The 20484-nt window shown below is 44.7% G+C and overlaps 1 protein-coding gene across 7 annotated transcripts in view; it reads right to left on the reverse strand.

The window, feature by feature from the left end:
- The window catches only part of tjp1a (tight junction protein 1a), a 48705-nt gene that overhangs the window by 19704 nt on the left and 8517 nt on the right, over positions 1-20484 (reverse strand). For 5 of the 7 annotated variants that reach the window (XM_083664966.1, XM_083664967.1, XM_083664970.1 and 2 more), the window contains exons 2-8: positions 9731-9787; positions 8332-8456; positions 8133-8235; positions 7430-7751; positions 6781-6887; positions 5989-6157; positions 5565-5706 (exon numbers count right to left, since the gene is read on the reverse strand). In XM_083664966.1, coding sequence (XP_083521092.1) covers positions 5565-5706; positions 5989-6157; positions 6781-6887; positions 7430-7751; positions 8133-8235; positions 8332-8456; positions 9731-9787 — 1025 coding nt within the window. The remainder of the gene's footprint in view (positions 1-5564; positions 5707-5988; positions 6158-6780; positions 6888-7429; positions 7752-8132; positions 8236-8331; positions 8457-9730; positions 9788-20484) is intronic. The other 2 variants (XM_083664968.1, XM_083664965.1) reach the window with 1 other exon arrangement.

Here is a 20484-nt window from a genome sequence, read left to right on the forward strand (position 1 = left end):
ATTATGTGAAGGCTGTCCAGCCTCTTTATTATCTCCACTGAGGGGGAGTGCTTTACAGACTATTGTAAGTGGAACAGTAAACAGTAGAGCTGACAGCTTAGGCTAGCATGTAGTGTCAGCTCATGTAGTGTCAGCTCTGACACATACAGTACAGTGGGTAGGGTGCACAAGTGTGTACAGTATTAGTGTGTTTGTGTGTGTGTATTAGTGTGGTATGTTTAAGAATGTGTGAGCGCCTCTGCAGATGGACATCATTCTACCATCAGCAGGCAGCAAGTTGTGTATGCTATAGCCAGAGCGCCATTTCACATCACGTACAGATGCAAGAGAGAACCACAGGGAAATGGTATGGGGTGAGTGGATCATGACAAGGGGTAAGGACACAGGAGCAGTAAAATAATTAAAAACTATAAGGAGCTTAAAAATAGGAGAGCTTGAACTACCGTACCCATCTAGGTCGCACCTTTTCACCTCTATTTCTATCTCCACTGTGGTCTGGTCTGCTCTGGTCTCAGACTAACAGTTCCACTGACAAACCAAAGACCAAGCTGGCACATTGGAGCACACATTTCTGTAAATGTTTGATTGAGAGTTGTATGCATCGCAAATGATCTGATCACTGAATCTATATCACTAAAATAACATTATTTACACAGACAAGGCATTGCATTTCACTCTGTAGCTTCTACTACGTCACGGTGGCATCTCGGCCAGGGCCAGTTCAGGGGGACTGGCTGTTCAGATGTGTGAATGCTTGGCTTTGTGAGGGGGAAGAGAACAGGACAGGACCCATCTATGCTTTGCTTTGCTCTGCAGCCCCACCAGCTCTGCTGCATAGAACAATGGGCAAATTCCAGCCTGGTCACGTGACCTCTCGCTGGCGCTGCACTTGAGCCAGCATTCAGCAACTCTCTCACAGGAATGGGGAGGTACGGTCTGTGCCACCATCTTACACCCAGCACATCACACACACACACACACACAGAATCTGTAAAATTATAGCATGCAGTTTACCAAAAGATAAATTAGATTAAACATGAAAAAAATATGGTTGAAAAACTGTTTGGAAAGTCGGCCCTTTCGTCATGTGTATTTCCTGCCTTTGTGAGTTCAAGTGAAAGCATTACAACCAACAGAGCTCTCACAATTATTCAACGGTAGACTTGGTGATAATCTGTGCTGGTTTAACATATACAGTAGTAAGGAGTGTTTGTTGTAGGGAGGGATCATAAGGAGAGCGGCTGCAGCCTGGGGATGAATAACAACACCACTGGACTCGTCACTCAGAGAGTGGGACTAGCAGTGGCCTCTCTGCTAGTAAATCTCCTGAGCTTGGGAAGGAATGGTGTTAAGAGGCCACACTTCAAGCACACATAAATCCTTGTGTGTTCTCCCTTCACCTCACCACATTTACTGTGTGCTTCCCTTCTCTACACACTACAGTACATAAGGGCCAGAGCATTCCACCTCCACCTGTGACTACTCTTTTAAAACATAGGCTAAACTGTGTAACTGGCCATGGGAATACAATCATCTCAATAATTCAATTATCATATTTTATTATAATAATTATTCTACAATTCACATAATTCTCGGCCTCAGAGATATTTATGTTTTGAATTTCCACTGTCCAATCAGAAAATATCCCTCTAAAAATTGACAGTGGCACAGCTATTTTTGACAGTGATTTTACAGTGATTTTAGGGAAATCCCCAACAAAACCATGTCCAGGAGGCTAGCTACATAGCTATAAACCAAGCACACTGTTCCGCGTCCCTTTAACACAACACAATAACAGATTTCTCCCACAAATGCATTGAACAGTCTCTCAGAGCGCTCTGCATACTTTACACTTCAGAGTCTGTCAAACATACCTTGTTCAATGATTACTGAGCAGTCAGAAGTGGGTGGGCTGTTGATGTTCAAAATGAAATTCACTGACAGGTTGTAGCACGAATCAGATATCACAAGCAAGCATATCCCGGTTTAAAATTAAAAATGCTAAGCAAGCTTTTAGTTTTTAGACTTTTGGACATCTCCATTGCTAACTTCTAACTAACTAGCTAGCTTCTGTTAACAACTCTAGGACGAAAATGAACAACTGTGTCGGGGTCAGGGAGGAGCTTCCTCTGTCTCAATAGAATTTTGTCTTCCAAAATTGAAGTAAGATCCAATCACGTTGGATTATTTTTTGGGGTCTCAACCTCCGAAATGCCCTTATGAGCATAACTGTTGTGTTGGAGATACATCGGCTGTGAAAAGAGTCTACTCCAAAACTAACCAAACTGTGTGAACCATCTGGTTCTGGGGCAAATCTCTGTGGGAAGTGTGTCAAATTCCTGTGGGCCCCCCTGCATGGTGCCTAATATATACATGGGCTGGTGCCGACCCTGGGCCTGCACCCTCTTGCATGGAGAATAATACTTTCGTATTACGTACACCGAGTAGATTACACTTTTATATAATTTACAAAACAACAAAGAAAGTGTGCACTGCAGGGCTCATTTGTCAACTAAATAAAAAAACACTTTTGTTGCGCTTAAGCCCACAGACACACACACACACAGGCACGCTACTTATATAAATAGCACACAAGTAACACAATTCAATATGCTAGACAAATTGTGAACAAAACAAGATGGAGAGAGAGAGAAAGAGAGAAAGAGAAAGAACGATGCTCTCAACAAATACTGTCAGTGTGCTGCATCATGACACTTACAGTGGGAGTACTCTGTGAAAGAATGACCCTGCCATCCTGCATTGAGACAAGAATAGTTATTCCACAGTTGACAGTAAAGTGGCGGTGGTAAATAGCAGCTGGTTGCTAAAGTGGCTTGGTGACAAATAGGCAGCTGTAAATCAGTAACACATACAGTGCCATCGCAAAGTATTCAGACCCCTTACCTTTTTCCACATTTTGTTCTGTTATACACACAATACCCCAGAATGACACAGCGAAAACAGGTTTTTCGAAATTTCAGTAAATTTATTAAAATTGAAATACAGAAATACTCAGTAAGCTAAGTATTCAGACCCTTTGCTATGACACTCTTAAAATTAGCTAAAATGCAAAAATGTCATCAAGAAATCACTCAGTATGTTGAATTGAGTCCATATTAATGCAAGGATAATAGTTCATGTAATTTTGGAATTAATATCATTGTTTTTATAGGGTCTCTGATTTGCATAAGAATCAATTACACACTATGTGGATCAGGTTGTCATTACAAACTGAGCAAATGGAAAGGAACAAAACTGCTCAAGAATGCAACCCTGAGGCCTGGGGAGACTTACAAAAATCTACAAAGTTGAATGGTGGAGAGGAAAAAGTACAGTCGATGGGACAACATCATCTCAGTCACTCTACAAAATTGGACTAAAACGAAGTGGCCAAAAATAATCCCTTCATGGAAAATTATCTCTCTCATATCCATAATTGTGCTGCAACAATGAATTCAAGTGATACAGCAAAGGAAGTGTCTGGAAATTTGGTTTTACTACAAAGCATTAAGTTTGGTGCAAATCCAGCACATGCAATGCAGTTTCCACACCATCTCTCATGTGAAGCACAGTGGTAGCTGCATCAAGTTATGGGTATGTTTGTCAATGGCAGGGACTGGGGAGTTTGTCAAGATCAAGAGAAAATTATGAAATTTGCTTAGTTGGTAGTGACATCCTAATCCACACAGTGTGTAATTGATTCCTATGCAAATCAGGGACCCTATAAAAACAAAGACTATTATCCTTGCATTAAGATGGACTCAATTCAACTTACTGAGTGATTTGTTGATAACATTTTTGCATTTTAGCTAATTTTAAGATCGTCATATCAAAAGGTCTGAATACTTATGTACATGAGGTATTTCTGACATGTGTTTTTGCTTCGTCATTCTGGGGTATTGTGTGTGGATTGATGGCAAATTCTTTTAATTTAATCCATTTTAAATTGAGTCTATAACACAACAAAATGTGGAAAAAATGAAGGGGTCTGAATACTTTCCAAAAGCACTGTATGTATCCAGGCTTTATTCTCCAACCTCGGATGGAGGATTGCCATGCCACTGCCGGCAGTGGTTCTTTCTGTTTTCCATGGAATTCTTCACTTCTATTCATCTGTTTCCATACAGGCTCAGGCTGATGTCCCAGAGAAGAGAGGAGAGACCAGAGCCACTGCCAACCGCCTGTCAGTTTTTCCATTTCAGATCAGTGGTACAGCTGCCTATCTGTATTCATGCCATCAGGATGTCTACAGCAGACACACGTAGCACTGCAGAGGAAGCTAGCAACAACAACAAGAAAATACAAACACAAAGTAGTCAGCCACTAGAGGGTTCTATGGTATTAATGGGTCTAGGTATAATCTCTCTCAAATATGTAGGGAGAACTTCAGGTGATTCCTGACCTCAGAGAAAAGCTCTTGCTGGGAATTTCAGGTATCAGTGACCAACAACCCATAAATGGGCTCTGACCAGCATGGAGGTTCACTATATGTGGAAGTTAATGGTCGAGTAGAGGGAAGCTAGCTAGCCAGCACTTGGGTTGGGTCTGTGTCCCGAGCTTTTAATAGAGCCTTCCCTCCCTCCAGGGCTCTGAGGCGAGCCATCAGAGACACACCAGCTCCATCTGGGCCATCCCTCCACATCCTCCTTAATTGTGGTGATATGGCTGCTGTGTGATCTGAAACCAGCAGCCTTCCACGGCTCCCCCTAGCCTCCGGCATCAACACAGCCAGCCCAGTCAGCCCAGCTCACAGTTCCTAGCCCTGTCTAATCTGAGAGAAACTGTCAGGCCTCGCTCTGTCAAGGCACCTCATCTACACGTCTACTGGTTTAGCTCTCTCTAAATCTACTTAGTCAGCTATGCGGCTATGCGTGCGCTAGTCTCCACTACGTGTCTGTCAAGCTCGGTTACTGTATCTCTTGGATGTTCCCCGCAAACTTACTTTAGCCTCCAACTGAGGGGATGTGGGAAGGAAATGATAGAAATGAAGGGAAAAGAAAAACAAGTGCAAACAAAGACATTTACATGGTTGGAAAATGGAAGAGGCACATTTTGACATCTGAGCTTACTTCATATCATTGCTTTCTAAAGATAATAGTTATCACACTGACTGATGCATTCACCTGTTTGCGCCTTATTGTGAGGCTCCCTTTGGGGACTAGAGATTTATGGTGAGAGCTATAGGGAGATCTCTATGTATGGAGGGATTTCATCTACCTGGAGATGGATCAATATACTCTCCTTTGGCTCCATGTGACCAATGACATCATGCCATCATGTGACTTCTGTGCTTGTTACCCAGGGGCCATGTTTTATTCATCCTAGGTCTTTATCTATTCATCTATACACTGGAAGAGGGTCTAACTAAGCACGAGGAGTTTTAGGATGATGTCTGGTACTGGAGCAGCAGTACTGTAGATGTATGTGTGTGTGTGTGTGTGTGTGTGTGTGTGTGTGTGTGTGTGTGTGTGTGTGTGTGTGTGTGTGTGATGTGTCCCAGGGTAATGGTATGTTATATAAATGTTGGAGTTAGAACATGAGGGAAGTGGGATGGGCTGTCTTACCTGCCATTGCTGATCTGGCGTGGTGAGTGTCTGGAGATGTCGGAGGGCTCGGACCTGGCGGGGGAGCGGGATCGACTGCCACGTGCTCGATCGTGGGATCGAATGGAATGGTCTGATGTAAGTGAATGAATTTCTGAAATGTCTGTGAAAAATAAAGAAGTGCTTCACATGCTATTTGATTCCTAAGTAACTGAATAAACAAAAGTCAATTATAAGGAAAAATTATCAAAGTCAGAATTTCTCAATTTAACTACCACTGGAAAATTGTGACTTAGTTCCCTATATTGTACCATATTGAGCAAAACAAAAAATATTCAAAATGGAATCATTGAACATGAGATTGGTTAGTAAATGGGACCCCTATTTGGCAGCAGCTAGAGTGCCAACACTGGCTTGTCAAGGCACACTCAGTACTGGTTCTCACCATCTCGGTCAGAGTTGTTGCCAGAAGGGATGCTGTCGTCCATATCAGGGATGTTGAGCAATGTGGCCCTGTCATCTCTCTGGACCACCATCTTTAACTTGCCTTTTGACCTTTCAATCAGCTTCTTAGCATCTATCAACGACAGATTCTCTGTCACTGTGCCATTGATCTGGTGGCAAAAGAGGGCAGAGGATCAACTTGAAGAAATACTATAGACTCATTTCTGCAGTGGAGGTAAACATAATCATTGAGTGGAGCATGAAAAACACAATGAGGTTTAAAAATGTATGGCACTTCACTGTGCTTTTAGTCCTATCTGTTGCAGTGACAGATTCAACATATACGTTGTATGAAATGAACATGAACCACTCCTTTAAATATGTATATGAGTGGGTTTAAGTCCCATGGCAATATTATATTCCCTCTTTATATGTACAACACCGGAAGACAAGAGTTCTCTGTAAGCACATTCTCATGAGGTGTGTGATGTGGTAAATCTTTCCCATTACTGACTGACTGCTCAGAAACAATAGGGCCCTGAAATTCCTGGAATGTCTGGCCGTGGAGAGGCATACTAATGAACTGTGACCTCAAACTTCAGGCTTCTCTCAGAGGCACAAATTCACAGAGGAAACAGATGAAAGAGATATTGTAACAAAACTGGGTATGTTGATGAGGTTGGTTTAGAGGTACTGGAGATTCAGTGATATTACCCCCCACCCCCCAATCTCACCCAGCCACCCCAACCCACCCACACACCCCTCTCTCTGCTCCATCTCTCTCTGCTCTTACCTTCAGCACTACATCCCCCTCCTGAATGTTGCCATCCCGGGCTGCCAGGCTCTCAGGGGAGATGTCCTTAACGAAGATGTGGCTGGCCAGGCGGAGCCCATATTCTGCTTTCAGAGTGAACGACAACAACAAAAAGGATGTTAGCAGAGGACATGAAATACCACCAGTGGGCCATGTGTGAGGAGCAGACAATGTTTCATGTCCATTCCTACAGCTTTCGGAACATTTACTCTACATTTTCTACATGTAGAATACACTCCAGCCCTTTCAAGGAGGTCAGAGGTCAAGAGTTATGCTGATGGAACAACCTACATTAGCGGGCCATGATGATATAAGGGTAAATTACCTCATAATGATTAACATAATTAATTAATTCATACCTAGGACCTAAGCAGAGCAGAGTAAGCATAAAGGGTTCTCCCCAGGACTTTGAACAGCATGGCACTGGATTGCATTATTAAAACTAAGACTCATGTCATTATTCATGTCAAAATGCACAAAAAATACAGCTATAATGCTGAATTCACAGAGGAACATCGTAACGCTGCGCCACTCTTACATTCTTTAGGGAGAACCCTGGCATATCAATGGAATAAGAAAATAAGCCGTAAATATATACTATGTCTATGAGTGTAGGTCTCTCGCCCACCTTCATTCTTGCGGGACTTGACAAGGGTGACTTTGGCTGGGCGGGGAGGTGCGGTGGAGGCTTGGGAGCGGGTAGAGCGCGGCGAGATGCTTCTTTCTCGTGAGACACTGCGCTCGCGATCCCGTCTGCCGCTACTGCTGCGCTCGTTCCGTCGGCTGCCCGTGCCCCCGCTTGCCCCCCCGTAGGCGCTGGGCCCACTGCGGCCACTCTGCCCCTCGTAACCATCATCTTCATCAGTGTCCTCTTCCTCGTGCTCCGACATGGTCTCTCTGTCCCCTGTCCGGGACACCGGGATCTGGACCTTCCGTTTCCTTCTGATCGTCTAAAAGAGGGAGCACAGGGAGAGATTCTAATTAGTCATGTGTAAAGGAGCCAAACCAATTCAATGAAGCCATACTTCTCCAAATCTCTATGGTGGCATTTATGCAGGTCACAGGCCATTGCTGAAGGAGGGTTGTCAGGGAGGTGATCATTTAGATACCCTGTTAGACTGTATATGTGTAAGACAATATATGTGGTAAACAATATATGTGTAAGACAATATATGTGTAAGACAATATATGTGGTAGACTGTATGTATGTTAGATTGTATATGTGTTAGACAGCATGAGTGTTGCCTGTGTGCTGCTCGTATGTATGTGAGACTGAGTGAGTCATCAGTCCCCTCTCTGCTTCCTGCTGTTCCCTGGAGGGATGCACTCACTATCTTTGCATTCTTCCCACTTTTCCGAAGCTGCTGCACGGCATACGCATGCTCCACGTTGTCCATGGAGACTGCGTTGACCATCACCACACGGTCATTTTCCCTGTAAGAGAAAGAGTTGCAGTTGCAGTTCAATCGTGGTCAGGATCTGCATCACTCTCCACAGCAACATAGTACATCTCCTAGAGACAAGACTCACTGTAGAAGTCCCTCTGCTGGGCCTCCCTTCAGGACGTCAGAGATGACAATGGACGTCTCGCCACTCTGGAAGTGAGGGTTGTCCCGACCGCCTGAGATGGCTATGCCGAAGCCGAACCCTGGAGCCTGCTCACACGTCACAAACACACAACAACAACACACGTCACAAACACACAACAACAACAGAGGTATAGGGCGATAAGAACCTGGACCATAGGCATAGGTAACAACACATTACATATAAACTTTCTGTGGCACTTAAAGGAGCCACAGAAAGTTCTGAGATTATTGGATTCATATTTTAAAATGTAAAAGCTCCATCTTGCCCAGTGAAAGGGGCCACACCTATCCAATCCTGTCAGATCTACACCTGGGGGGTCTAAGTGCCTCGAGGGTTTGGGGGTAGGGGTCGATTTGGGAGTCACGGTCTGTTTGTCAACTCTGTCACCAACTGTAACTGGAGCCTCAGTTAGTCCTGCCTCCGTCCTGGCAGATGGCCAAGAACGCCACTTAGCACGGATGATGAGTCTGGTAATGTGTGGCTCAGCACCCAGACTGAACCCTTAACCCCTCCAGACATCCATAACTACTACTGGACTGGAGGTTTCACTTCTCCTGTGTAATTAAAGGGTGTCAAAAAACTGGATAATTATATCCTTACTACAGTGTAATTATGACCTCTATCATTTAAAGTGAGTTAATAATATGTGTGTTGCGATGTTTCTCTGTGTTGTTTTGTATTCCCAACACTCTGTGGACAGTATGTCTGCCAACCATGTGACACAGTAATCCTACAAACACTACACAGAGTTGAAATTCACCCTGGGATTTCATGTGAACCTTGATAGAGCTGCTACTAATTAGATTACTGCAAGTAACAGTAGAGTAGTCTAGACGGCTCCTCCACAATAACAACAAAGCATCAGGTGATGTTGACACGACAGAGACAGTCACTTAGAAACCTGGAGTACATTATCAAATCTGTAAAAAATAAATAAAGATGAAATATCGATAGACATAAATAGGATAAACATAGATCATTTAAAGTATCCTCTTCTTATCCCCACAATTGTGCTGAGGTACCACGGATATGTCTGCCAACAGGAAGGGGACAGAAACACACAGGAAGAGGAAACTACATGTCTCTCTCTTCCCCACTGCCTCTTCCTGACATCTGTGTGCTCTGGCCATTGTGTGTTCCATCAGCACACATCCTGCAGCTGGCCATCCCACAACAGAGAGAGGGGGATGAGGACGAGAGAGTGGGAGAGCTACAGAGGAGTGGAGAATGTGAGGAGAGAGGAGAGAGAGAGAGAGAGGGAGAGAGGGATGGAGGGACAAAGAGGGAAAGCTAGAGAGAGAAGGGAGACAGAGGAAGAGAGAGAGGTGTTAACCCTTACCCTATGAAGGGTCACTGTGTGCTGTTCCCAGATGACAGTTTCCTCCATCGCTGCACTCTGGAAGACAAGAACAGAGAAAGTGTCATTATAATCCATTAGATTCTGTACCAACAAGCGTAAGCTGCTCATACAGGAGGCAGGTAGCGGCCATTCATAAACCTTCATAACCAGGACATAGCTCCATGGGAGGTACATGCAGTTGCAGGGAGTAAATCGGTCTCAGACTCTTTTTTTTTTTTCAGATGTAAATAATCACCACAGTTTTAAAGTGTATCATTTACCACTAATCAGGAGTACACTGCCACATTTGCATTTTGGATTGAGCAACGTTTGGCTGTTTTTTGTGCTGCTGTGAGTTTCAGCAAAAGTCAATTGGAGCCCATAATGGGTGAATAGGAGCGCTTCGGTTTTACAGGGATTTATGTCAGATAAACAGAAGTCTGTAGAAGCGACTTTGGCTATGTCTAAGAGTGCGTCAGCCTGCAATTGCTCGTTTGCACAATTGTGAGTGCCAACGTTAAACGTTATGAAAACATTAGGAAACTTGTGTTACACATGAATAGGTAGCCAGCACAGATTCAAGTGAGCATTACTATGAAATGCTTCACCATCTGAGAGGGCGTGAGGGTTCATTGTAGGTGAGCCAGGTTTAGCTGGACCTCAGCACTGCCACTGTGGATTAAGGTAATACTAATGCAGAGACAAGGCTAGGGGTTAGAACACACACTGCTACTGGAGTTAGCACACTAACAGAACTCCCTGCACCCTCCCTCACTCTGTCTCTCTCTAGCACTGTCCTCTGCCTTGTCCTCTCCCATGTTTGGCCTGCAGCTTTAAATTACATCTCTGCATCCACAACAACTGATGTACAAGCATTTCTGGCATCCTGGCCTTTAGCTTGAAACATACAACCCTCCAATGCAAAAGTGCTGACATACTGTCAAGAGAAGAAAAAAGAAACAGTCAAAATCCTGACAGCATTGTGATCATCATCCTATCCCTCCTCATCCTAATCTTAATCATTATCATCCTCATATTATCACTCACCCTTATCTAAATTACTATCATCATTCCTTACCCTCCTCATCCACAAATGAAACACCATCATCATTATCCTCATATTATCACTCACCCTTATCTAAATTACTATCATCATTCCTTACCCTCCTCATCCACAAATGAAACACCATCATCATTATCATCCTGCTCCCTTCTCATCTCTAGCATAACCACCATCTTCTTCTCCTCCCTCATCCCCTTCATATTTCTTGAGGAACGTTAACTCATTTCGCAATACGCCTAGTCAACAAGTCAACTAAAAACTCATTAGAATGTTGCCCATGTGCAGACCCCAGGCTCCAATACTAGACTGATGATTATCATTACCCTCTCTCTGATCTAGCTCCCACTCCTCAGTCGAAGGGTCTGGTATAACAATTACTTAAATATGGTAACAGTTGGAAAATCTCCAGCCGAAAAGTCATTTTATATTCCATTTCAAACCTCCCTTCAATTAGCTGCAGTTGCACCTTGCTAGCCAAGTGGAGCTATTGCGATAAATGTAATATGGAGATTTCTGAAGATTTGTTTGAGTCTGCTCAATTGCCAGTAAGCAGTTTGCATTCACTATTTTCATGACAGCTTATCCCCCTTAGGCCATATTTGAGTAAATGTTTAAATGTGTTACCAGACTATATGCACAGCAATCGCCTGGGGGGGGGGGGGGGGGGGGGGGGCAAGGTATGCCTCTCTCTGACTCCTTCTGATTGCATGTCTGGTGTAAATTCCTGTGTCAGTTGACTGTATGTCAGTTGCCATATGCAGTATGAAGTGACTCTGTAGCCCCTAACTAATTGCCCCAAGGGGATAAATCAAGTTGTATCGTATAGCCATCATCATGGAAATCATCCTCTTCCTCCATGCTCATGCCTGCTCAGACTGCTGCTGACAGGCCATGGTGGAGAGAGCGTACAGTGAGGATCCCCTGGTATTTGGTGCCGTGCCCAGAAACTGAGATGATGGTTAGTTAAGCAGAGTTGAGGAGTAGGGTGAGACGGGGCGGTAAAAATAAGTGACACGGCATAGCTTAAGAATCTTGGGGACTCGCCTCTGGTTAAGGAGTGCATGTCTGGACTGGCCTGACTGGGAATATGACTCATGATTTACTGGACTGATGAAATGAAACAAAAACATCTAAACATTTTTCTAACAAACAAATTCAGGGTGGAGGTATGAGTGTACTTGAACTCGCCATATGTAATGAACACAGTTAACCCCTGCATTACCTGATTATCATGGCAGCTTAATGTAGATGCTATTCATAACTAGAATTAGTACAGGGTTGGGTGGGCTGCCTTCCACTATGTAGCCCTGCGACTCTCACAGTCCGACCACTATTGTGTGAGGGGACCTGACCCATTTAGCCAGAGGCAACCCCCTGAGACACACACACACACACACACACACACACACACACACACACACACACACACACACACACACACACACACACACACACACACACACACACACAATTACTTTTTAAGTGTTTGTAGACTGGAGGTCATACATTCATCCAATAGCACACAGTACAGGCAGACAGTGGGGCCCCAAGCCATGAGAAACATGTCTATGCTGTGACCATGTGACCAGGAGGCCTTGTCCTAGGATAAACACGGATGAAGCTAGAGGATGAGAGCAGTGTCTGACGTACAGTATACTGCATTGTGTCAAGATATACAGACTGGGACAGATTACATTTTAAAGAGCTCTCTCTCTCTCCTGCTCCCTCACTCTCTCTCACACACACGCACGTACGACTATCAATATACAGCATTAACAATAGTGCCTGATCTCGCTCCATGAGGGGCCTAATACAATGAAGAAGGCTTACAGCACTGCCTCACCCTACCCATCCCCCACCCTCTCAAATCACACCCATCCAGCTGTGCAGGGCCCAGATGTTGTAAGACACACACACACACACACACACACACACACACACACACACACACACACACACACACACACACACACACACACACACACACACACACACACACACACACACACACACACACACACACAAACACACAAACACACACGAGAAGCTGAAGAATTTCTACTGTTCATTGTGTTTCTCCTCCCAGTCACTCCAGTCTCTGGGATGGGCCTTGGTGGGACATTCTTTACTGGGAAGGACCTTATGAGCTTAAGGGCGTAGACCTACTGGGTCAGGTGTGTTACACAGAGACAGAGACAGTGGGTAGTAGGGTGCTGGGTCAGGTACTTGACAGAGAGACAGGACAGTGGACAGTAGGGTGCTGGGTCAGGTATGTGAGACAGAGACAGAGACAGTGGACAGTAGGGTGCTGGGTCAGGTACTTGACAGAGAGACAGGACAGTGGACAGTAGGGTGCTGGGTCAGGTATGTGAGACAGAGACAGGACAGTGGACAGTAGGGTGCTGGGTCAGGTACTTGACAGAGAGACAGGACAGTGGACAGTAGGGTGCTGGGTCAGGTATGTGAGACAGAGACAGAGACAGTGGACAGTAGGGTGCTGGGTCAGGTACTTGATAGAGAGACAGGACAGTGGACAGTAGGGTGCTGGGTCAGGTATGTGAGACAGAGACAGGACAGTGGACAGTAGGGTGCTGGGTCAGGTATGTGAGACAGAGACAGAGACAGTGGACAGTAGGGTGCTGGGTCAGGTACGTGACAGAGAGACAGGACAGTGCTTGTTGAGCTCCGAAGACTGATTACCCAAGTAGGGCTAAGCTCTGCGCCTCTGATGAGATTAGCTTTTTAATTAATCACCACAATCTAGACCAACGATTAAGAGCTTGCTGTGAGGCGTGCTCTGAGTGTATAAAACAGGCTACGTTTATTTCGTGCAGAAGTCAGGTTTTTTTCTTAACATGCTGTGACATTTAACTGACAGTTATGTCCATTCAAAGAGGTGTGTGATGGTAATGACACTACACACAAGGAGAAGAAGAAAATGAAAGATTATAAAAATGAGTCCTTGGAAAGTTGAAAGGGAAACATTAGGGAGTGTATATTGTTTCAACCAGGTCAGAGAGAGGCCTGTTATCAGTTCTGACTCATATAGCAATGCTAACAATGCTATCTGAGGAAAAGTGTTACTCTATTCCAGACTCTATTCCAGAACATATGAAAGCCTGACTGCGCATCTAGGGGCCAAAGCAAACCTCTAAAACAATGAGCGTCTCATTTTCTGGAAAATAAAAAGGATATTGTAAAAGCCCCCCCCCCCCCCCCCCCCCAAAAAAAAACCCCAAAACAAACAAAAAACAAAACAGTAGTTATCTAATAGGCCTAAGTCACACAGAGTTGTGTAAAACAATGAGTGTTTTGATGTACGAGGACGCTGGGTATATTTATACATTCACGTTTAGTCAGGCTTGAACCCCAGCCAAAGAGGCCCTCTGTTGAAAAACAAGAGAGGCAGACATGGGCAGCAGAATGCAGAGCCGGGACCTTGATCTGACATTAAAATGGGCTCTTTGTGTCAGGCCTCACAGAGACAGCAGCACCCAGCCCAGCATGCTTGCCTCTCAGGCCTGCTTCAAAGACTGAACACAACATCGCTCTCTGGCCATACTGACAGCACAAATAGCCTGCTGCAGACAGCTTTCATTAGGTCGGGGGCTTGGTCTGTGTGTGTGTGTGTGTGTGTGTGTGTGTGTGTGTGTGTGTGTGTGTGTGTGTGTGTGTGTGTGTGTGTGTGTGTAGTGTTTAGTTCTACAGCACTGGTGCACATGGAGTATTACAGTAGCAGCATAGTGTTAGCTGTGGTTGAGAGGGGTAAATCATGACTGAATCATGTGCTGCTGGTCATTTCTCCCCCATGTCGGAAGGGAGCAAGAGACACTAAAAATACCTCTTGTTATCAATGATTGAACTTGATTCACCTTTCACTCAGAGAAATGTGAATACTGCAGGGGAAGGGCAGGAAGCAGATGGAACAGCCCTGCCTACCTCCCACTCTACATGCAAATCAATGAGAGGAATTCATAAACAAGGCAACACTTCTTCTGACTTTCAATCCTCAAGACAGGTGCCTGACTCACATACTGTAGGAGAAAGAAAAAAAAAGAAAAGAAAAAAGCCAGGTGACGAGATGAATGATCCCAAGATGAAGAGCAGGTTAGGGAGGGATCTGTGTTAGTGCTCTTATCACAGATGACCCGCACTTCAGTATTACTCACCACTTATCATAGAATCACATTACTGGAAGTCCTCTAACAGTGGGCGTATCATGTACCGTGGTAGACAAAGGGTCCTGTCGAGGGCTGAATCTATTTTGCCCATTTGTGTGACGCCTGTTGTAAAGGCCAGTTATCATACTTGTAGTAAGCTTGGTGCAATTCCCTACACAGGAAGCATTAATCTTAAGGCAAACACAATTCCATGTGAAGGGAACTCTGAGGTAAAATCCTTCCAGAGCTTTAGGTCAGTGTGTCTGTGCAGCTCTGATTGTTTAGGGCAGGAAGCAACCAACGGTAGGATTAACCCAGAGGAAGTCCCCTTCCTGTTAGCAAGGAACAGCTTCAACTTTCAGAGAAAACACCCTAGACTGAGTGAAGAGAACTCCTTGCAAACGTACCTCATCAGCTTCACAACACCCAAGAACACAAATGAACCAGGTAAAAAAACACCATACAATTATTATAGTGTACATGAGCCAGCATGCAGTATAAACTTTAGACTACATATTCAATGGCTATATAGCCAGGCTAATACATAGTAGCCTATTTGAAGACAAAGTAATTTCAATGCTCTAGGTAGGCTGTAGAGTTGGACTGAATACAGTAGGAGTGGACAGTGTGTACTGTACCAGCTCCTCATTACAAAAACTCACTGCTGCTCTCTGTTGAGTCTGTCTGTCTATCATGCTCCCAGGATATCACACACACACCTCAGTTCTGCTCCATCCCATAGTGGTGTCTTCCCCACTCTTCTCTCTCTCCCTGAGTGGTTGGGATCTTTCTTATCCTTCCCATCTGCACTACTTCACAATACAAGCCAAAAGCAGTGCTCTTCACAACACCAGCTGCACCTGACACACTCAGACCATAAACAGTTATACAGGACCCATATCAGCCATATAGGACAAATATGATTAGGTACAGGTATTTTTTTGGTAGCTGTCCATGTAAGACTGATCACAGGAAGAGGGTGCATTGTGTTAGTCTGATAAACAGATCACAGAGACAACGGAGGGCTAGGATATGCAGTGTACAGATATAGGCCTAGGCTACGTCGAGCCACTCATTCTGAGCCAAATCACAGGGAAAATAAAACTGCCCAGCAACCAGTCTGTCAGATGTGACATGTTGGCTGCCAAACACATTAGAAAATGAATGTCATCTAAGCAGCCCAAAAATAGCAAAACATCTATTTAATACCGCTTGATTATGATGAACTGACTCACCTTATCATAACCAGAACAACAAGGCCATTACTCCGGTTAGATTTTTCTTGTCATGTTAACAAATTATGTATAGCGTCAATTCATGTTTAAAAATATGTAATGCTGCTCTTATGGAATGCCATTGGTTGAGAGCACGACAGATAAGTCAGAGATCAAGTGCTATTTGCACGTGAAAATGTATTTGCTCAATTGTTGGTGTCCCTGAGTGGGCTTTAATAATGCACTCATTTATTGATGCTTTGTCTAAATGGAACTGAAGTCTAGAGCAACGATACTTCAGGGTGTTTGAAACAACAGCCTCCCTTCTTATTGCAGTGATTTTGTATTCAATGACAGATAAAGAGCTCACTTCCTTTCAATGGCACAATGGCACTTCCCTTTCGGGGAAATCCTCTAGGTCACTATCAAAACAGCCGCACACGTGTACGCGTCACTCACACACACGCGCATGCGCACACACCTTACTGTAATAGTGCTCCAGATGTTCTATGAGCCAAAATTAAACCATGCGGTCTCTAACATATATCTGCTCTAAAATGTCAGGGGGATTATTTCTTTCACTGTGTTTTTCTTGAACTATACGAAGGTCAAATTATCACACTAGGTAATTGTTTTGGGACAATCTGTCAGATCCCTGGGCGCTGTTCAACACAGGCCCTGTTGTAAACACACTCTCAAATAGCAATGAGCATGTACTACAGACACACACACAGGCACAAAAACCTCAACCCTTTAACAGTGGACTGTTAGTGCTTTAGCTGAATCTGTCTGTCTCTGTCTGTCTGTCTCTCTCTCTGTCTCAAACCATATGTGAAAACACACCAGAGTATTACCACTCTTTGTTTTTGTTTATCACTCCTTGGTTTTATTTATTTTCCCTGTCTAGAGCATGTCTTGTACAAAATGTGCGATACCAACACAGTTTGAGAATGACAGAAGCAAGAGGGCATTTCCAGACAGCACAGAGACGTTAGAAATGGAGTGAGTGGAGTGACCACAGTGGAATTACTGGGCTCTCTGAAGATCCAATCTGAGAGACACTTAAGTCTAGCCTAAAGCTTCATGTTCCTTCATTAAAATACAAAAACAATGTTTGAGAGAAAGATAGGTGGCCGATTCTACAAACAACAACTTGCTATGAGCCAAGCCCGGGGACAAGAGAGACTCTTGAGGAGAGAGGTGCGTCCCAATAGTCTGTCCTCCTTGCATACTCTTTACTTGCTTCCTTGGAAACACATTGGAGGAGAAGATCTAAGGTTCCTCCTCTAAGATATCCTCTGCTTTCTGAGAAGGAGAGAGGATACAAGGGATAGAGGAAAGACAACCAAATATGTCATGATATACACCCTGAGACAGCTCCTGCTAGTCCAAGTCCACTGAACTACTCTCCCCTGTCCACTGGTCTATCTAAAACACTCTTACGGTATGGGGTTCTTATCTATTCAGGAGCAGAGAAAAATGTTTTTCCCAACCAAATTAAAATAACCTGCCATTTCTCATAATCTTGCGCCAACAATATTCACAACAATACCTGAACAAAATTGAGAAAAAACAATACTGTATAGAAAAATGCTTAATCCGTTTAAGCGATTCTTGACAATCAGTCTAATAATAGCCAGTGCCCGTTTTGAATGTAGCAGAGGAGATGCCCTCCCAGCTGATAGCACTGGCTTTCAAATGTTACAATGGAGGAGGCAAGCATCATCCAATCAGAGACGAGCAACACCCACAGCAGCTAATAACGGACGAGCAACACCCACAGCAGCGTGGACCAGCAGCTTTCCCCTCTGACGTCACCCTGGTAAGAGCAACCATGGCAACCTTATCTGTCCTCTAGCTGGATCCCAGAGGAAGGAGGGCCAAGAATGCAGCTGCATCCTCCTGCCCTGTGACACACACACACACACACACACACACACACGGTCTGGCTGAGGGGCATGCACACATAAGCACACACACTCACGCTATCGCAGAGCTGTTAGATACACGTTCTGTTAAGTTCCCAAATAAATATGTACTGTACTCTATGACATATGTAACCACACACACACACACACACAAAAGTCACTGTTCAAACCTTGTGGGTGAAGCAGGAGTCGAATACAGCTGTACCTACTAAAGAGCAAGCTGATGGAAGCCCTAGCTCCCCGAGGCTGTGATGGGAGAGGACAGCTAGCCAGCCAGCAGGCAGATGATGCAGTGCCTCAGTGGCAATCTGCTGACACACTCAAACCTGCTGGAGTCAGTTAATTTCAATGAGCACTCACTCATACCCTGAGACCTCTTTCTGTCCCCAGTCATCATCAGTGTTCTCATGGGAGACATAACACACTAATAGTCTGATGTTAATAGTCGAGGGAATAAAATACAAAACCTATAATCCTGGCATTTGGATTAAAAAGTTAATCTCTACCATGTTTCACTATGAAGTCCATGCTGTCTCACAAAGGCTGGGATGAACTGGAAAAGACTAGCAACTGTAACGGGTACCACAGAGAGACAGAGAGACAGACAGACAGACAGACACAGACACAAACACCACACATATGTATGAGGATCCATGACCTTCACAGGCTGTCACCACCCACACTGATCCGTCTCAGAATTTGTGAATGAAAAGAAGCCCGGCTAAAATATGCAGTCACGTCATCCTTTAACTCGTCATGTCGACTTATCTCAACTATAACAATACTGTTTGTAATTTGATGATCTTATGAGTATGGAATGTTTTGCTTCAAGGTGCAGTAGTTTCATAATTACGGTACACAAACGAGATTGTTGAGTCCAACCAGTCAGCTGACTCGCATTTCTTATGGAACAAAACAGATGTGTGCCCACTGTGCCAACTAACCAATGCATATAACACAGTAGCTAACGGTTTGGTCAGTAGAGAGTAGAGTGCAAGAGGAGGGAGGATGCAGTAATACCACAAAGGAACAATCAGAACTTCATCATACTTCTATCGCAGATTTTTTTTTTTTAATCTAAAGATGTCTCTTGATTTCTAAAGATGAGTTCCACATCTTACGATACAGGTTCATCGAGTGACTAGTGTTGCGTAAGAGTGACACCACCTGTCAGAAGACAATGAACATGAGAAGCTCTTAGGGAAAGTTCCCAAACACAGATAAAGCCTAGTCTTGTACAAACCACTATGTTCAATGGAGATTTTCCATTGACAGATCTTGCTAGTCAGGAGAAGGCTTCATTTGGGTCAGGGAAGCCCCTTATGTCCAGTGTGTGCTAGCTCCGGCTGTGTGTTTGATGTTGAGGATATACTGCAGCCTTGTCTCAGCTCTAAGCTTGTGCTCACTGATCCTCGTCACATCAGGGCTGATGAGTAGCTAGTGACCGAGCTAGTGTGTGTGTGTCTGGGGGGGGGGGGGGGGGGGGGGGGGGGCACACAGGCAGGACACACACGCAAAACAACAGCAGCATACAGGGCCTCACAGACAGAGCTCAACTCCTCAATACTCAAAGGGCAAAAAATGCCATGCCACCATGTGGGTATAACACATGTAGTGTAGAGAGCTTGATCAGGTGGTCCCTGGCCCTGCTCCCATTAATCCCCTCCCCCCCCTGTAAAATGAGGATTATTTCCTCTTAGCCAGTTTCAAAGCGCTCATGTGCAGCGAAGATGCCCAGTGACCCATAGAGACAGAACCACAGAACTCGTTCCCAGTGAGTCCACCAGCAAAGTTGTTCCCTCTCAACCACAGTGTCCTCTGTTGTAGTGGGGGGAGGGGGGGGGTGGGCAGGCATGGAGTACTAACTTCTGTTGGACAGAAATTTATCACACAGTCATTTCTGTACCGTGTATATATCAGCTGTACGGTTCAACTCTCACAGAGCCACTGCCTCTCTAAAGCATGCTTTTACCTGTGGTTCACAACTTCACTCTCAAAAGAGCAGTAGCCTAAAGATATATATGCTGCTGTCTAGTATGTTCTGCAAACAGGCACCCAGCCACACACATGCACACACACACACACACACACACACCCACACCCTATGGCAGAGTGCAGTAAGGTCAGGACGATAACCAGATCCAGAGAACCTGGCCTTGCCACAGGAGCCTAAAGCAGCTCTGGATTCACCCAATCAGTGGCCAGAGAGCTATCAGCCCCCACACACAACTACACAGGCCAGGAATGTGCAGATAACCAGCCAAGGTCCAGCTCCCCAGCTCTCCACCTCTGAAACTCTCTCTCCCTCTTTCTCTCTCGCTCTTTATGATAACACTGGAAACACTGACCTCAGGATGAGAACACGCAGAGGGGCGGCGGCAAGCGCGCA

The sequence above is a fragment of the Argentina silus genome (genome assembly GCF_951799395.1).
Source record: "Argentina silus genome assembly, chromosome: 2".
NCBI lineage: Eukaryota > Metazoa > Chordata > Actinopteri > Argentiniformes > Argentinidae > Argentina > Argentina silus.